We start from the raw sequence: 18,648 nt of genomic DNA on the forward strand, positions 1-18,648 counted from the left end.
CATAAACACATACAAGATACATTATGGAGGGAAATTACTGCATATGTTCGGTTCTTATAAATGTATTGTGATTGCCTAAAGGTTCATGATAACACACAAGCTAAAATATGACCATGTATATATGAACATATACAAAAAGAGCGTGGTTACTGTATGAAGAACACAATCTCACTGACACCAGGATCTGGCGCTTCCTGTTTGTGTCACCAAAAGGGCAGATATAAAGCAGACCCAGAACTCGTCTACTGTGGCTCTTGTCACTTTTTGCCTGGCTGCCATTATATCACTGTCTGTTTTCCTCTCAAATAGCTGCACACTGGAAGTGGCCACTGTTGAATAAATACATCGGACATTATGAGATAATGACAATGTATTTCCTATTGTCAGGACATTGTAGAATCTAATTTTAATCAGTGAGCAGTTTTATTTCAAAACCCTTTTTTATTTATGAAACATCCAATTTCCAGTTTTTGTTTTCCAGACATTGTGACAAAAAGTAGCATGATGAAATGTGCAAAAGTCCTTGAGGGAAAGTTGCTTTGTGAAATATAATCTGTGAGAATAAATTATACATTTTGGATCTACAAACCAGATTCCCAAAAAAATTGGATGCTGGGGGAAAATGAGTGAATAAAAAAGAATGCAACAAATTCAGAATGTGTATTTACAAAAACAAAGGTTTATCGGCTCGAAAATTAATACTGCTTCTAAAGTTTAAATCCAACATATGTCACAAAGGATTTGCAAATGAAAGATTGAATAGTTTCTCTTGTTTCATTACATAAACATTTAAAGCAAGTGCAAACAGGTATTATAAAGCTTCATCCTGTTCATAAAGATCAACACTATAAACATTGATACGCTAGTTCCAGGAAGGGAAATAAGTTGCTTTTCAAAAGGTTATGAATCGGAATGATGTTTGTTAAGAGACAAAGCTTAAATACCACATGGCTGTGTCACCTTGTCCTTCCAGTTTAGTGTGTGTTTATGTGTGGAGAGATTTTATAGACTAATTAACCCTGTGTTGGCCATATGGTGTTGTGTGTACTCAGAGTACAAAGTACTGGTTTCCATGGACAGTTCCAATAGTTTGTAAAAAAAGAAAAAAAAAAAAAAAAGAAGGGGTGGGGGGGATTTTAATCGTAAAGTCTGAAGAGAAAGGTTGCTCACATTTTTTGATCATAAAGCCAGTTGAGGGCACAGCAACACCACAAGTGTTTTTGTACAACCCATTTTTCCTCTGAAATATTGTAAGAGTAGAAACATGATGCACTTCCAGTCTGCAACCTCTATCAGCTGTCACCAGTCACATTCTGAAACTCTTAATGAAATATGAGTAAACTGATCACACATAAGCATGTTCATAGAGCCTGACAAACCTTTTTCAAAATGAATTTGACATAAGCATGAACACACAGTAAAGGTGTGAATTGTCTTTTCTTTAAATGAACAATACTGTTTACCACCTTATTAAAATCCATGGCTCTGAGCTGAAAAAGAGGGTTCCTTCTTTCTAACTGTGCTATTCCTGAAGTTTATGGTATAAAAACTATTTATCATTTTTATCTCCTCATATGCTCAAAGTCATTCATGTTTGCTTTCTATCCCTCCCTTTTGTCAGTCTGCAACATGTCTATAGATTGATGAGTTTATGCCATTCATCTAGTAATTCTGGTATTGTATGTTTATACATTGTCTTCTTATCATCTCCACCCTTAATTTGGGAACCAACACATCAATAGAATAGGGTTGTCAAAAGTATTGATACTCGAAAAAGTATTGATACTAAAACATTGTATCCGAATACTATACTCATTTTCAAAAGTATCGATAGCTAGCCAAGGAATGAACACTTAAGTTATTGTTATTTTGTTATCAATCTTGCCTAATATTGTGCACAGCATACAACCTCAAAATATTGTTCTAATTGTTATTGTATTTATTTATTTTTTGCACTACCTCAGACCTGAAGCTTGTTATCATAGTTGCTGTTTCTTTTTGCACAACCTTTTTTGATTATAAATATTTAACCAGTGGTTCTGTTAATTTTATATGTAGCATTTTTCTTGTTAATAAAAATATTTCTGTTAAATTTTGGGGTCTTTGTTTTTATCCTTGTGGTATCGAAAAGTACGTATGGAGTATGTGTATCAAGTTGAAAATTTTAGTATCGTGACAACCCTACAATAGAACACTGTTTTGCACGTTATCTGTTGATGTTTATCCAATCCTAAAACCAAACCGTCTCATATCCCTCTCTCTCCCAGCTGTGAGCCGAGTGATTGACTGGACCTACAGACATGGGGAAGCAGAACAGCAAGCTCCGCCCTGAGGTGATGCAGGACCTCCTGGAAAGCACCGACTTCACCGAGCACGAGATTCAGGAATGGTACAAGGGCTTCCTGAGGGACTGCCCCAGCGGGAACCTCTCCATGGAGGAGTTCAAGAAGATCTACGGTAACTTCTTCCCCTACGGAGACGCTTCAAAGTTCGCCGAGCACGTCTTCCGCACATTTGATGCTAATGGTGACGGGACAATAGACTTTCGGGAGTTTATCATCGCGCTAAGTGTGACGTCACGTGGCAAGCTGGAGCAGAAGTTGAAATGGGCGTTCAGTATGTACGACCTGGATGGAAATGGGTACATCAGTAAAGCTGAGATGCTGGAGATTGTTCAGGTGAGTGTGCATGGAGGCAGATGGTGCTCAGTGTGATTAACCCGAACCATTGTAATACAAAACAGCAAGCTCAGAGGCTAAGAAGTGAAGCCAATGTGAAAGTGCCAAAAACTGCAGTTTCTCTATTGGCTATTGAGGATGGGTGAAAAAAAGGAGTCAATCCTCATTGACACACATTAAAATGCTCAACTTTACAGCAAAAACTTGTTTACAGCCTGGAAAAAAAAGAAAAAATAAGTTTTGTTCTCTATTGCTTATTTCCCCTTTCCCCTTAAAAACAATGTATAGACTCAAACAAATATATAATCCCTCTTAATCATCACCTCTGACCCACTAGAAGTGTGTGGCGGCTCTGTATCTAGAGTGACCCTGCCCTCTGCCTGTATTTTCTATTTTCTGACACTGTAATTGGTGTAATCTGTGTGGGAATGCCGGTTAAGTTAAAATTGTGATATTTCTTCAAAATAACTTTATTCTACATTTCTCACGTAAATATTCACAAAAAAAGCAGTGTCCAAGGGGGCTCACTTACCACTAAGGCTTAGTTCTTGCAAATCAGCATGCCAGGGTCCAAATCCGACTCGCAACCCTTTCCTGCATGTCTTCCCCTTTCACTCTGTATCTCTGTCACTATCAATAAAGCCTGAAAAATGGCCAACTAAAACCTTTGCCAAAATTGCCAAATAACCCATTGTCTCCAAGCAGATCCTAGTAAAAACATTAAATTCTGCAATACTCAGAGCAAATTTTCACTAAAAATCGGACAGAACTGCTGGCTGTTTACACAGAGCAGAGAGGAAAGGACAATAGAGGTTATAAGTAGAGGCTGTAAAAAGAAAACCTTTGTGACACTTGTTGACACTAGGAAAAGTCTTGTGTATTTATAGTTCCCATTTTATTTAAGTTCAAAAAAAACTATATAATAAATAATAATATTTAATAATTCAACTTGCTCTTTTTCTTCCTGTGTGATTCATGCCATCATAACTGTGTTAAACTGCACAAAAGACATTTTTGAGTTGTTTCTGCTTCTGCAAAAAAACGCCCTGAAACTGTAACGCTGTGCTCCACTGGGAGATGAAGCTCTTGCAGACATGGAGATGAATGTTCCTCCATCTAACATGCACTTTCTGATAGATTAAAAGATGCATTTAGATATTAAGATTAATTGAATGAAAGCAGTTTTGGAAACAATCAGGGATTCTTTAGCTTTATTCCTTCTTAAATGTACCTCCTAGTCTTATCTTAAAAGGAAAAGCATGGATTTTCCACCAGGCTGCACCTTTTAACCTTCACAAATGGAACTAAAGCTTAGCCTAATCCATGTCAGTTAAACCCTACTGCATACTCTATGCTCCTCCGTTATTTTTCCCCAGAGGTTAGATTGCAGTCTGTATAAGGACTGTATTAAATCTCTGCTATTGTGTTTATGTGTGCATGTTTTACCTAGTGTAAGCATTAGCGCATTTTGTAAAGCCTACTTGGTTTATATCATAGTTGCCAAAAACAGCCTAATGCTGGAAAGATGAGGAAGGACCCTGACAGTGTTGAAAGCCCTGCATGTTAACCTGTTGTTATTCATGAAGCTAATGAAGGTAAACGTCAACTAAAGTGCCCAGTGGGTTATCGGGGCTTTCAAACATTTTGAGAAGCCCTGGTCATTTTTGAAATGAGTTGTAGTGCTTTTTTGAGAATCTTATTAGAATGAATCCCATTTTTTTGCCTCTGTGGAACGTTCAACAGTTTTAGTTTAGGTTAACAGAATAAGGATTGGTATAAGAAGTTTTCTGGATTGTGCAGCAGAGCACAGCTCACCTTTTAACAAGGGAAAGAAAGGGGGGAGCAAGGGTGGCATTTCCTGAGAGCTTCTCATGTAAACAGACTATTACAGCTGCACACAAACACACATACACTGTGTGTGTGTGTGTGTGTGTGTGTGTGTGTGTGTGTGTGTGTGTGTGTGTGTGTGTATTATTACTTCCTCCACATTTGTGTAACTGCAGCTCATTTGTCCCACTACAACTAGTTTAACTTTTTTTGAGAAGATTTTAGAGGGGGTTGTATTCCGAATTGCATTCTGCTGTTTACTAGCAGTATGTACTGATGTTGTATTGATGTTGCCAAATGTAGCATATAGTATCCAGTATGCAAAATCAGCAGTGTGCCAAAAATACCCACATGTTGTACTGATTTCGGGGAAAAAGTATGCATCGGACCAGTCTACCGCGCCCACTGTATCCTACAATGCGACAAAAACGCACCAACCACCAGAAATGGCAAAAAAGAGAAGACTTACAACTTTAATTTACAATTTTCTGTTGTGTCACAAAATTAAGACATCTTTAAGCATGAATATAGTTAACCTTCAAATCTGTGGTTGATTAATCAAGACTGAGCCTAATTAAAATGTTTTGGGAGATGTGAGGGACTGCTGGCTCTGGTTTCTCTTTAGCGGTTAAACATGAGATATAATTTGTTTTGGCTAAATCAAACAGCCAATCTTAATTCTCATTAATAAGTGACACATCAGTAGAAGTATTTCAAAAATTCTCACTTGCAGTTATGATACATCATTGCACAAGTACTGAGCAATGCAATTTATATCTTACCAGTGCAGAGTATCTTCTTGTATATAGTGGTATATATAAATAGATTATATAGTGCTTGGTTTTGCCAAGTGCTTTAGGTTTGTTTAATAGTGTTTTAAGACACTGAAATTAATTATTTTGTCTATGGAGTCTGGTTTATTTGTCAACCGCCATTTCGCTTTTACTATTATCTCAAGTATCTCTGTAGATTAAGATTAATTACTTTATTAATCCCACAATTGGGAAATTCAACCTCTGCATTTAACCCATCCTTTTTTACACACAAGTGAACACACCATGCAAGGAGCAGTGGGCAGCACATTACTGCGCCCGGGGAGCTGTGCAGGGGGGTTAGGTGCCTTGCTCAAGAGCACTTCAGTCCTTGACCTGTCAGTACTGGGACCGGCGACTCTCTAGGTACAAGCCCGATTCCTAACCTCTAGGCCACGGACTGCCCAAACAAGGGCTTTGGGGATCACTGTTACACTGTTACAATCATGTGCACAGCATGTGAATACATTCTGTACACCTTCAGATGCTAATGTAGCATAGAAATGCTAGTCAACGATTAATGTTAGCTTCACAAGATTTTGTGTATCTCGTTCTAACCTCTGTGGATAACAAGTATCACAATAGCAAATACATCAGACATGTTTTAACTGTGATGAGCTTGAAATCTACAAAACCAGCCTGAAAAAGAAGACAATTCTGAAGTGATTGCATTATAGTCTGTGTAGCAGAGCCGTAAAGTTGGAACCTGGTCGGAGGTGGCTGAGGCTGCGCTATGATTGGCCAGTTTACGTACATTCACATTACACATAGTCATTTAATCTGTTGTAATTCTAAAAAAGATGGATTATAGCAGTTGATAGGAGCATCACAGAGCTTGGGTTTTTTATTTTAATATTCTGAATTTTAGTAACGGATGATACAGGTACAGTAGCTACAGTTATAGTTTATCAATACAATTTAATTTCATGGTAGCCACAGCCAATCCCAGCAAAATATGAACCCATAATGCCTTACATTTGCCCACGTATCATAGCCTCCCTACCTCAAGACTGCAGTGATTCAGACTTCTTCCTGTCACTAGACAACATAAACCCTCTGCCTACTTTCCATTAAAAGGTGGTGCTGTTCCCAAGGACAACAGAATAGAAAGAGATGACTCAGAGGTTGATGTCTGGCTGTGTACATGGCTTATCAGTTGAATGAGTGAGGTGAATAAGAGGAAAAAGTGTTGAAAAGTTCATGGTTCTGCCTTAATGAGGGAAATGTGTTCATCTGCCATTGTTTAGCAAATTTCTTTGTTTGTATTTGGCAGTTGTTAATTAGCTGCAGTTTGTAAAGGGCTCAGAAATGTTGACCACCTTGCATGCAAAAAAGCAATATTGTCGTTCTAACTCAAGTTTAATTGTTGCTTGTGAAATGTAGAAGCCTGAGCTAATTGGTGCAATTCCTCAAAGCTAAAGTGCAATGTAAGAAAGAGCCCAGGGCCATCTCGGGTTTCTCTGCCTCTGTCTCAGACACAGAACCATTTATAAATACACACAGTATTCATCTACCCTCATGTCTATCTACTCCCTCTCTGCATTTGGCTGGCTGACTCTCCTGGTTCAAAGCCACCCACCTCTGCAGAGAAAAAGCAGGCTTAAGAGAAAAGTTTTCAGGTAGCGCTGACTTCTCCAAGAAACTACTGAAGTAAATGATACCTGAGCTCAGTGTCTTAGAGTGAAAAGTCTGCAGCTTAGCATGATCACAGTTGTATCAGAGGGCTGATTCGTTGGTGGATCTGATGGAGCTCAATGCATCTATTTCCTGTTGCGTATCTCGGTATAAGTTGTGAGGCTAAGCGAAACTCCTCATCCTAATGGTAAAATAATATTCACAAGCTCCAGCTTTCTTGTTCTTGCAGCAATGGTTCAGCTTCCATTAGGTACTTTTCCCTCTAGTGAGCCACTATGGCAGCTCAGGTAGCAGCTCAGACAGTACCTGCCTCGGGTAGGTACTCTCTGAGCTGCTACTAACTAGTCGACACTCATTGGATATAGCTGAGGTGGCGATTTCCCGCATGCGTGATTCATTTGAAGACTGGTGCAGACTGGAGGCTGAGGGGTTAACATCTCCTGCTCTGCTGACTGCAGCTGGGAGAGACTGCTGCGGAAGGACTGGGCCGCTTGTGAGTGCTTTGGGACGGCGCCTGCTACTCGTTAAGAAGAGTAGGAACGAGTCTCCAAAAGTCTCCACTAACACCAGAAAAAGTCGCTAGATTTGTCACTAGTGGCTTTTTTGAAAAAGAAAAAGAGAGAAAAATATAATGACAAAGTCGCTAAATTGGTAACACTGCTTGCTGCGTCGGTCTGTTGTCACATTTGAACTCTGTTAGTTAGCCGCTACAAAAGTACCTGTATGGGAACAGAGGCCGAGGGGAACGAACTAGTGGTCGTAGCCAAAACACTCAGCCGCTTTCCAAAAAGTACTCAGTGGAAACACGCTTAATCATGGTCCCCAGAGGATGAAGCTTACTGTCTCTCTGTAAGGGATGTAATCCATCTCATCAGTACCATAAGTATCACCAGTAGACCATCACTTGTAAATGCTTCACCCAAGACCCTGTCATTTCCCCTACAGTGGTCTCGATGTTTGATGTTCACAAGTCTCCATTTGCTGTAGTGACTGAGAGCTGTGGCTCACTCCAGCTAGCTAATGGTCCCTCCTGCAGAGAGTGTGTAAATGCTGGTGATGCTCATAATTAGCCTTGCTGTGGGAGTAATTGAATGAGATGGATTGCAGCCAGCCTGGCTCATCTTCTTCAGATAATGACAGAATCTGAACTCCGGGAGGAAGATAAAAGTGTCATCCACTCACCAATAGTTGATATCTAACCTGTCTACCTTTGATCTGAAACGTGGCGCTATATATCAGCAGAGCAGATGGGCACAGAGGGACGTTTATTGTCTCAATTGGCAAAAAAAAAGAGGGAGAGTGTATTCATACTGGTAATTTGGTGAGATTGAATAGAATAGCAGGCTAGATGAATAGATCTCTGCTGAGGCAGATAGAGTCGCCATGAGAAATGAATTCATCTTTTGTGTGAGGGTGAGGCGAGACATTGTGTGCATGTTGTGTTTATGACTGCAGGACAACTCTGTGCAAATAAACTTTCTACTCCAAATGTATATTTATCTGTCTTTTGCAATAGTTGCTCTTATTTTTATTCATATTTCCTCCTACTATGTTTATTTTTAAGCATAAAATACAAAGGCAAATCCCTTAGGACTCCCTCTTGGTTAAGGTGTAAAGGGAACATATATGTGATGCTTTCCTTTTCACACTCATTCATTAGTGGCAAAGTTGGGGTCCTGGTTTAGTCGCTGTGTCCTTTTTTTCTTTATCTGTCCTCATTTAACTGTGGCTCAGGCTGTTTCCCATTCCAAAGGTAAAATGTCTGTCTAAAACATAAAAATACACATGTGCAAGACACCTAAAAGATGCCCAGGCAGTTAAATGTGTGAGAGAAATAAAGAGAATCCATAGTAGGAGGTGAGAGGGGAGTTGGAGACAGACAATCAGCAAGAGAGATACACCAGCTGGCAGGGTGTCATGTACGAAGGGAAAAAAATGACGACCGTACCAATTAAGACACTGGTTGTGGTCTGTGGATACAGGGGAAGAAAGGATCAAACCTTAATAACACTGGCTATACTTTTAGTGCAGGAGAGTTGCTCTGCCTGATATTTTAACCACCTCAGATATGCTATCTGCTGACGGATAAGGTTACTGTTATTTTAAATATTTTTCAATAAATCCCGTGAGACCAGTCTGACTAGACTAGTCTATTTCTCAGTACATTCTGACTTTCCTAGCTTGTCTAAGGCAACCAAACCAAACCCATTGATTCCTACCGAAAACATGAATCCTGAGCTATAAACAACAACAAACAGCTCATAAATACACAGGTAAAGTCTCATTAGTTTTAGCAAAGGTTACTTAAACAGCACAAAGTAGAGAATTTGTTGGGGACAATTATCAGTTTTTGTACATGAATAATGACCCCCTTGAATCAACTTTCTTTTTTTTAAACCATAGCTCACCCATTTGGTGAACTCGTCCAATCTGAATTTACGAACAGCCTATGATTGTCTTCTTTTTGTGCACGATTCAAGGGCAAGACCCGAAAAACTGGTGCAGATTGAACCAGCACAGGATGAAGCCAAGTCAGGTGGCACCTCCTCATCATCAGAATTCTCACTTGAGTCACGTGATACTTCTCTCAAGATCTCCTAAATATGATCAAGATGCAACAGTAGTTGCACAAATGTAACAGAAAGCAGCTGTAAGAAAAGTTATTTGAGAAAGATGTTTTCAAAGTTATAATACAGCATGATTTGTAGTTTAAATATAACGGATCATCTGACCCAATTTTACAGATTATTATTTTTAGTAGTATTAGTATTATTATTAGGTTATTTTGTGGGTATTGTTTGTCTTTATTTGATAGTCACAGTGGTGAGAGAGAAAACATTTTGGGTAGGGGGATTCATACAGCTTTGGGTATTTGTGCCCATGTGTTATGTGCCCTAACAACTTACGCCACTGTTTTTCAAAGTGGGGGGTCGCCATGGTTGTCACTGAAACTTTGATATCATTTTTGATATATACATTTTTAATATATGTGTTTTATAATAGAAGACACTGAATGAAATGAATAACTAGGCCTAACAAAAGAAAAAATTCTACAAGAAAATATGTTTACTGCTAACAGTGAATATTAGCACAGAAATGACAAGGAATGTTTAAAACAGAAGAAAGACTATTTATTAATAAAAGGAATAAGGAAGATATATTAAGAAGCTATATGTTTGATTTTTGATATTTGCCATATATATATATATATATATATATATATATATATATATATATATATATATATATATATATATATATATATATATATATATATATATATATATATATATATATATATATATATATATAATTTAGCTATACAGGTCTTATGTAGAAGATCTGCTTAGATATTCCTGATGCTCTCTGATTCTGATCTATTGTCATCCATCTTGGTTGTGATGGATTTTAATCATACTGGAAATTACTTGTCACTAGGTTGCTCTTTATAGTGTAGCAAATTAGTGTCCTAGCTTAAATAAAGCAACCAATGCACACACATTAAAATGGCCTTTTAGTAGTTGTCCACTGTAGTGACCACTATTCACAAAGTGGTGCTTTAGTGAGTGTTTTGGCAGGAGGGTGGCGTAGGTTAGATTGAGTCAAAGGGAACACTCATTGATGGGTTTTTGAGTTTTTGATACAGAGGAAAAACATTCTGTGCCTCTCTTTGGCTCTAACTGTTTTCACAGCACTGTGTGCAGTCAGGAATATTAAGCTCCGGATCGTTTCACTTCTTATTGGTTACTTGTAATTTTGGGATTTAGAAATTTAAGCTTATTTCACTGCGTTGCTCTGGATTAGACCAATAGCTAAATCCCCAACATGTAATATTGGCTAAATGTACTAAACTCTCACAGCGGTTTGAGGGATTGTGATTAATAACAGACCCAGCTCAAACTGAAATGAAGACAGATATTAACCGTGGTCCACCGTGACCCAGGAGCTGGGTCGGCCTGCTACTGTGTAATAGGAGACATAACCAGCACTTATTCAAAGCTCCCGCTGCACTGTATTCACAATCAGCCCTCCTCTGTTCACATGTCAGCTCCCATTCCCCTCAAATCCACCTCCTTATCACAGACCAAGACAGTGGGCTGTGATTCCACTGTTTACTGCCAAACAGCCTGCAATGCAACAGAGAACAGAAGAGACACAACACTGATAAATATTCTGTGAAGGATTGTGTGTGTGCCTATGTTTGTCTCCACTAGAGGTGGGGGAAAAAATCAATACAGCATAGTATCGCGATATTTTGCTTGGCAATATTATATCCATTCATGGCCACCAAGTATCGATTCTTATCGTTCCAACGGCCTGCGGGCCTGCAGTATTTTCGCCGTTTTTTGGGGGGGTTTTTTGGAGGCCGTAGCGGGCTAAATTTTGGAAATATACTGGAGATACTGGTATCATTTGAAACTAGAAGATCTAAGGAATCAATGCACAGGATATCGTATCGGGGAGATGTCGAAATAATGCTGCAAAGTTAGGTTTTTTTATGTTTCATTCAAAATAATTCAGAGCAGTGAAGCTAAAAGCTTTTGAAAGTTTGAGAAAGTGCTGCAGTTATTTTCATCCATACATGTTTGATATCAGTTCAGTTCTACTGAATACTTTGTTGGTCAGTCTGTGGGTTTGACTCTCACTGTGGAGAAATAAAAGTGAGATGAATAGAATGAGAATTTTCTCTTATTTTCAATCTTGATTGAATTTAATTTTGTGGACACAAAATGCAGTTAAACAGTTAAATAGCAATATATTGTATCGCAATACTCACCATATCACAAAATGCTTAAAATATTAATAATATTGTATCGTGACTCAAGTATCGGGATAAAATCGTATCGTGGGGCCGCTGATTCCCACCTCCAGCCCTCCCTACTTAAAAGTAATCTCATATCAGTGATGCAGTCTCTGTAGTCTGGACCAGGAATGCACCTATTCCATACGACGGTATCATCAACATATTGATACGAGAATATATGTCATCACTTTCTTTTGTAATACAGAATGCAGTGACGCTAAATATCAATATTCTCTACTTCATGATTCCTTATTCTGCAGCTTATCAAATCAATGAGGGCAGCACGGACAGCGGCAGAATCAAATTACAGAGGAATTTATTCTTTTTAGAAAGAATTAAAAACAATTAGCTATGCATGTGTGTATCCTTCCTTTAAAATGAGACCACAGAACTGTTCTACAGTTTCTGCACTATTTACAGTGAATCTGACATCAAAATATATTGAATGAATATACAGGATAATGGCTGCTTTTTGCCTTTAAGAGGTATTTTTCTTCTTCAGTTACACAGATGTACTGTAGATGATTGTCTTTCGATGCATCAGGCATCACAGAATCACTGTATTGTGATACCTTGGGCAACATCTCATGATAGTATTGTATCGTGAGTTGCTTTGTGTTTCCCATCACTATTATCTGTGCAGATACTGACCTTATTAAGACGATTGGATCAGGTGACATATGACAGATGCATATGAAATTCAGTTTCTTTAAGGGATTACTGTATTTTCCTAGTGATCCCTGACCTCATAATCATCAACATGCCCATTATCTGTTGAGAATCTAATCAAAAACTGACCCAATCTGCTTCATCAGACTGTGTGGGTACGGTTGGATCAGATTCGACTGAATCCTGATTACATACACATAAGTGACATCACTTTTTACTTGCCCACCTCAAACCAGTAAGATTATATTAAAGGGATTATAGAAAATCTTGTATGTGAATGTGTGCTGCTCTAACTTTGGCAGGGTGTTTATTTGGGACTCCCAATGCTGATTAAGAAGTGGATTGAGAAAATAGTTATTTGGAGCCTTTAAAAAATGATCCATCTACATGTAAATCTGCATCTTTAGACCTAAGTGAGGTTCATCTAGTTAACATTCATTAAAGCAACAAGTTCAGATTGTAACAAATTAGCAAATTAGCATGTGTAGTTGGATACAGTCAGAAAGCCATGGACATCCACAGAGGTTTGACATCACTACAGGCAGTAGCTGGTGCTACAATCCATTCAGCCTTTTTTTTGACTCAAATTAACCTAAACATGCACACAGGCACACACACATAACTCACTTAACCCTGCTGTATTATTTCTTGAGGACATTTTTGTTAACTGGCCTGTATTGTTGTTCCTGTCTCTGTCCTGTTTGTTATTGTGTTATCCTTTTTGTTTGTCTTGCAAAAAAAAGAAGTTTAGAAAATTCATGGTTTAAAGATCCACGGATCAATCATTGGTTATATTTCCTCCCCTGTGTCCCTTTGTAGGCAATCTATAAGATGGTGTCCTCTGTGATGAAGATGCCTGAGGACGAGTCAACACCTGAGAAGAGGACAGAGAAGATCTTCAGGCAGATGGACACCAACAGAGATGGTAGGCTAACCTCATCTGCCACTGTGTGTTTTTTGACTATAACTAAAAAACATTGTGATTATTGCTGGAGAAAAACACAAAAAGATAATTATGATTTTAACTTGTGCCATGAATTTACATACAAAGCCTTTTAAATTCCCTTGTGCTTCTCTAACAAGATGCCCAAATGGTTTAAAAGAAAAGATAGAATTGGTTTATTGATTGGTTGATTGAACGGTTCCAGTGAAAAGGGACATAGCAGGCATTTACATTGCAAATGCATTGAACAGCTTGTCACTGCCACCTGGTTAGCCGGACAGCAGCTGTTGTCATTGTACAAAGCGGCCTGGTTTTCTGTCACAGAGGCACTTGGAGAGCCCTCCAGCCTGAAGCAGCAGTTCATTGACAACAGAACTCACACCCGACCTGCGATTTTCAATCACACACAACACACTTCAGTCATGTAGAGAGCGCATTCATACAGCACAAACACTCCAGTGGTAATCCTGAGCGCAGGAGGCCGAGAAACGGTGGGAGCAACGGAGAAATGGACAATGAGGATTTAGTGACTGGTGTGGGTAGAAGGAGGAGAAGACACAGGAAAAGAGGAGTGGGCTGGAAGAGAGAGAAAGGAGGAGGAGGGAAGACCAAGTGGGAGAAATATGACAGCAAAACAAAGACAGCATCACAAAGTGAGAGGTAGCATGCTGACCTGGACGTGTAATGTAATGTCTTCATTTTGTTTCTTCTAATGAGAATCACTAGTAGTGAGCAAGTCCTGCAGAGGCATCTTCAGTCTGTCTGTTGCAAGTGTGAGAGAAAAGCTGTCTCAACACCGCCACCTCTTGGTGAGACATGGAACATCATTAGGATGCACTGAGTCAGGTTGTAAGAACAGTCATAAAGAATTAAAATTGATTTACCATGTTACTAAAATTAGCACACACCTAACTGTGTTAAAGACTCCAAATAACTCCCAGCCATGTCTCATGTCAGCATGACTGCTCAGGTGAAAGAGTTTAAGGTTATTTAAGTCTTTCTACCCCTTTATTCACCAAGGGGTCGCACTAACAGGGACAGGTCCTTGTCACACCATGAGGTAGCGTTTAAAGCAGAGAATACAAATCAGCTAATTAGGGAAGAGACCCAGCAGGTACACATTTTATGGATGAGCTAAAACACACCATAATTCTGTCAGTGTCCGTAATTACTGTCATTTTCTGAACAAAATGTGTCTCCCTGTAATGTGTCGCTGCGTCACTTCTGCACAGGGTCATTCATTTTATGCCTGTGTTGTGTGTGTTTTAGGTAAGCTGTCTCTCGAGGAGTTCATCAAAGGAGCGAAGAGCGACCCCTCCATCGTCCGCCTGTTGCAGTGTGATCCCAGCAGCGCCGGACAGTTCTAAAGCTGAGGCATCAACACTACCTGTAAGGCTCACAGCTAAGTCAACTCAAAGTGAAAGCTTCACTCAGCTAAACTTTTTTCGAAAAGTGCAAGTAGAGTTCAGCATTTCTGAAAGTGCGCTGGTGTTGTTGCAGCCGGTTTGAGAAAGTGGCGTTAGTAGGAAGGCTTAGGTTCGGTCTCAGGAACAAAGGTGTTTCTCCTACGAGCAGTTGTGCCTCCCAGGCAGCGAACATGCTCGCCGGAGGGAAGCTATTCAGAGGCTGTGTGCAGCGTGCAGGATGTGGGATGGGTCAACCACGATGCCAATGGCTCTGTGACTATTTGTAGTTCATGGACAGATATTACAGACTTTGTAGGAGGTGGCCTGCTATTTTTCAGCAGTTGTTGAAGGTGTTGATGCTCTGAAGAAGCTTCGTATTTGTAAAGCCCCCGTATGTAGGATTTGTCAATTTCTGAAGAGCTTTCTTTTTTGGCACTCTTACAAACCTCAGTATTCTCTTACATTTAAAGTCTTTACTAAAGATTACACACAGGAATTAGAGTTGCCTCTCCATGGGTGTTCATGAGACTTTAAGAGGTTTAGTGTCTTTTGTTAGTGCTAGGCTGTGACTGTAAGTCTGAGTTGACAGTTAGAAAAGGTGGAGTGTGTCCTCTGATTTGTTATCAGTGATTTATTTAATAAGTTGGAAGTTAAGATGTAAATTTAACTGCAGAAAACAGAAGAGATGTTTTGGTTGTTGTTAAATCTCCTGCTGTTTCATCAGGTTATTTTGGTTTGTTTTTATCCTTGGTCATTTCCTCATGGTGTTCATCATCAGCATCATCATTGCTAGCCATTTCCCATGGTTTTCTTGATAATGATTTTGGTTATTAAAAATTAAAATGAAAAATTATTAAACTAAACTCTTATGAGCTATTTTTGTTGTTATTATTATATTTGTCCACACAAATGTACCTTTAGTTGTACTCGATATAAACAAAAAATTGAAGAAAACAAGGGCGGTCTAATATTTTTTGTGTGTGTGTGTAGAAGTCATTAAATTGAAACACAATTATTAACATATGCTGATATTTTATTTTAAGTGAAAATTGTTATGTAGTCACCAGATAAATAAAAAATAATAAAAACAGCAAATGCTACATTTTTGTAGTATTATGGTGTAGTTTTTGTTTGCAGAGCTACAAAAGTAAGAATTGGACTTTGGCGATGTATTTCAATAGATTCCTTCACAAATACATCAAATGGAATGCAACATGTGATCATAATGATTGGCCTGCTGTCATAATCTGACTGTTTCCCTTCATCTGTCTCCTTACACAGTGCTTCTTTGGGTGACTCCAAATGCCCTTAACTCTCCATTACGGAGCAGACTGATGATGAAGAATGACAAGCTGATGACGATGAAGACAGGCCTTCAACATGCACTGAGGACATCAAAGATGGGCACAGGAGCCAAATTTCCAGTTTACTCCCCTGAGCAGTTTATCTAAACCCTCCAACCCCCAACAAAGACTGAGCCTGAGGACTTTTCCAGATCCTCATCAGGTTATCAAACCCCACTGATTGTAGTTGACCAGGATCCCTCAGCTCTCCTATAGGCACGTCAGAGTATAAAGAAGGTCTACAGTAGGTTATGTGTATATACAGTATAAACTGGAGTCTCTGTATCAGTGTCTTTGATTGGTTCTCTGTGCCCCTCGAGGCTCCAGCTGCGGCGACACAGAGCCTCTGTCACTTTAATGTGTATCATAGACAGAGTGTGTGCATGAGACAACGAGAGAGAGAGAGAGAGAGAGAAAGACATGATGGTGTTGAATAACAGGACAAACTGTAGGTGAGATTATTTAATCTGCAGAGCGGACTTGTAAAGTTTGTCCTACACTCAGAACGAGTACTGCTTTTAGTTTTCTCTTTTCTACTGTGAGAATGTGTACGTGTGTTTGTGTATTTTGCAAACTTGATAGACTTTGTTTCATATTTTGTGCTGGGACAAAATTACATAAACATGTAATATTATGCTACTATGCATATGCGCCCTAATCAGTAGTTTGATTTTGTGAAGTCTCACTGATGTAATGAAGAATGAAATGCATCCTTTTTTTTCCTTCATCTGTTCCAGTGCTTTCTCATATCAGTAAGAATTTAACAGAGGTTATTTTGGAGCGGCAGATTATTGCTGCGCTCTAGCTTAAGGAAAATAGTATTTGAGATCAGTGTAGATATATTAAAGTTCGCCTAAATTTCAAAAAGCAAATTCACACAGATCGGATTGCTCTGTTCATAACAAAAGTCCTGAAATAATTCTTTTTTAAAATGATTTTAAGCTATTGCAGAATGTCAAGCATGCAAACCAGTTTCTTTTTTGACATTTACTATGTGAAGAACAGACACGCTTCTTCACCTTCACTTTTAGATGTTTTTAAATGCCGCATGTTGGGTGCAGGGGTGCATAGACTAAATAACACGTATGCATGTGACTTATGCGCATGTGTGTGTTTTATGTATGTTTATGGATATCAGTGGCTCAATGGCCAGTTGCCCATCCAGCTCTGAGTTTGCTTCTGTATGTTAGTATTGTCATGGTTAATGCTACCAGTAGTCAGTGTTATTGACAGCATACGGACTGCCGAAGCTGACACATCTCATGGTTCACATGAAGAACTTCATGGAGGGAAACAAAGAGAAGCTTTAGGAAGACCACCACGCACAACAATCTATAAAAAGACACACTGTTTAATGGGGACACTGGGCAGTCAGAGCTGAGAGCCTTTTTTCTCTGTCAGTTGAGCACAATATTTAAATCACCATATCATCACATCAACTAGTATTTTACAGTATTACAGTATTAAAATGAATAACATGCTATTGGTCACACATCAGTAAAACACCCCCCTTAAATTCAAGCTGAAGGATTTGATTAACATTTATTGCCTCACCCTCTCCGCTTCACTTTCTTGTAAAAGAAAGGAGAAAAAAAGCTCTCCAGTACCAGTGTGACACTCCCCTGAATGTACCTGAGCCCTCCACAGGGCACAGCCAAGCCGTTTCAGTTATTTTCTTATTTTCCAATTAGAAAAGCTTTGAATGTTTCAATAAATAACTGCTGTTTTTTTTTTTTTGTGAAGAGAAAAAAAGATGCAGACAAACAAACCGAGAATCACAACTACTGCAATGATACTGTCACCATCTGTTGCTTTCATTGTATTTTTATGATTTTTTTCTTTAAAAAAAAAAGAAGTAGAAATAAAAAAAAAAAGCTATGTCAGGTGTTACATTTCTGTTAAAACACAAAAAAGCATCTTGTGGTCAAGTGCCAAATAAAAACAAAGCAGTATTGTATAAATTTATACTGTACAATTGTTATCTGTTGAACAAAATGTTTGTAATTGTTGCATTTTGTAGGTTTTGTATGGTATCCTGTATTTAGTGACTGCAGTTTTGGAACACAGGATTCTGTTTTTTGGTCAACTTTAAAAGGCAAGAAATTAAATTTACAATTTATTGTGTGCAAGTATTGATGTCTGGTGTCTGCTTGATTGTAATATTGTTGTTATTATTGTTTCAGTGACAGCATGAGAGATAAAGTTCAGCCAATATTAACTTATTGCAGATATATTGTATTGTGCGTGTGTTGGCCCAGTGCAGAAAGAGTTTATGTACTTTATAATGAGATAAATCACTGATTAAGAGATAAATCACTGATTAAGTTTTTTAACTTTAAAATGTCCAACTCATTGCATATTTAGGACAGAAAAACCTGATTTTTTTATTTCTTATTATTACAATTATCTTTAAAAAAATAAAAAATCTGCTGGGTGTAGTTATAGTCATGCTAAAATCTGGTCCGTCATTCCAAAATGCTCATAAATGAAAGTAATTACAGTTTTACACGGTAACCATCCTGTTTAACTGC

At 38.6% G+C, this 18,648-nt stretch overlaps 1 protein-coding gene across 4 annotated transcripts in view; it reads left to right on the top strand.

The window, feature by feature from the left end:
- The window catches only part of LOC131976291 (neurocalcin-delta A), a 65,435-nt gene extending 47,186 nt beyond the window's left edge, over positions 1–18,249 (top strand). For all 4 annotated transcript variants that reach the window (XM_059339248.1, XM_059339249.1, XM_059339250.1 and 1 more), the window contains 4 exons: positions 2,268–2,678; positions 13,245–13,350; positions 14,638–14,757; positions 16,056–18,249. In XM_059339248.1, the coding sequence (XP_059195231.1) occupies positions 2,301–2,678; positions 13,245–13,350; positions 14,638–14,735 (582 nt within the window). In that variant the 5' untranslated portion in view covers positions 2,268–2,300 and the 3' untranslated portion in view covers positions 14,736–14,757; positions 16,056–18,249. The remainder of the gene's footprint in view (positions 1–2,267; positions 2,679–13,244; positions 13,351–14,637; positions 14,758–16,055) is intronic.
- The last annotated feature ends 399 nt before the right edge of the window (positions 18,250–18,648 follow it).

This window comes from Centropristis striata, chromosome 8 (genome assembly GCF_030273125.1).
Source record: "Centropristis striata isolate RG_2023a ecotype Rhode Island chromosome 8, C.striata_1.0, whole genome shotgun sequence".
Classification (NCBI taxonomy): Eukaryota; Metazoa; Chordata; class Actinopteri; order Perciformes; family Serranidae; genus Centropristis; species Centropristis striata.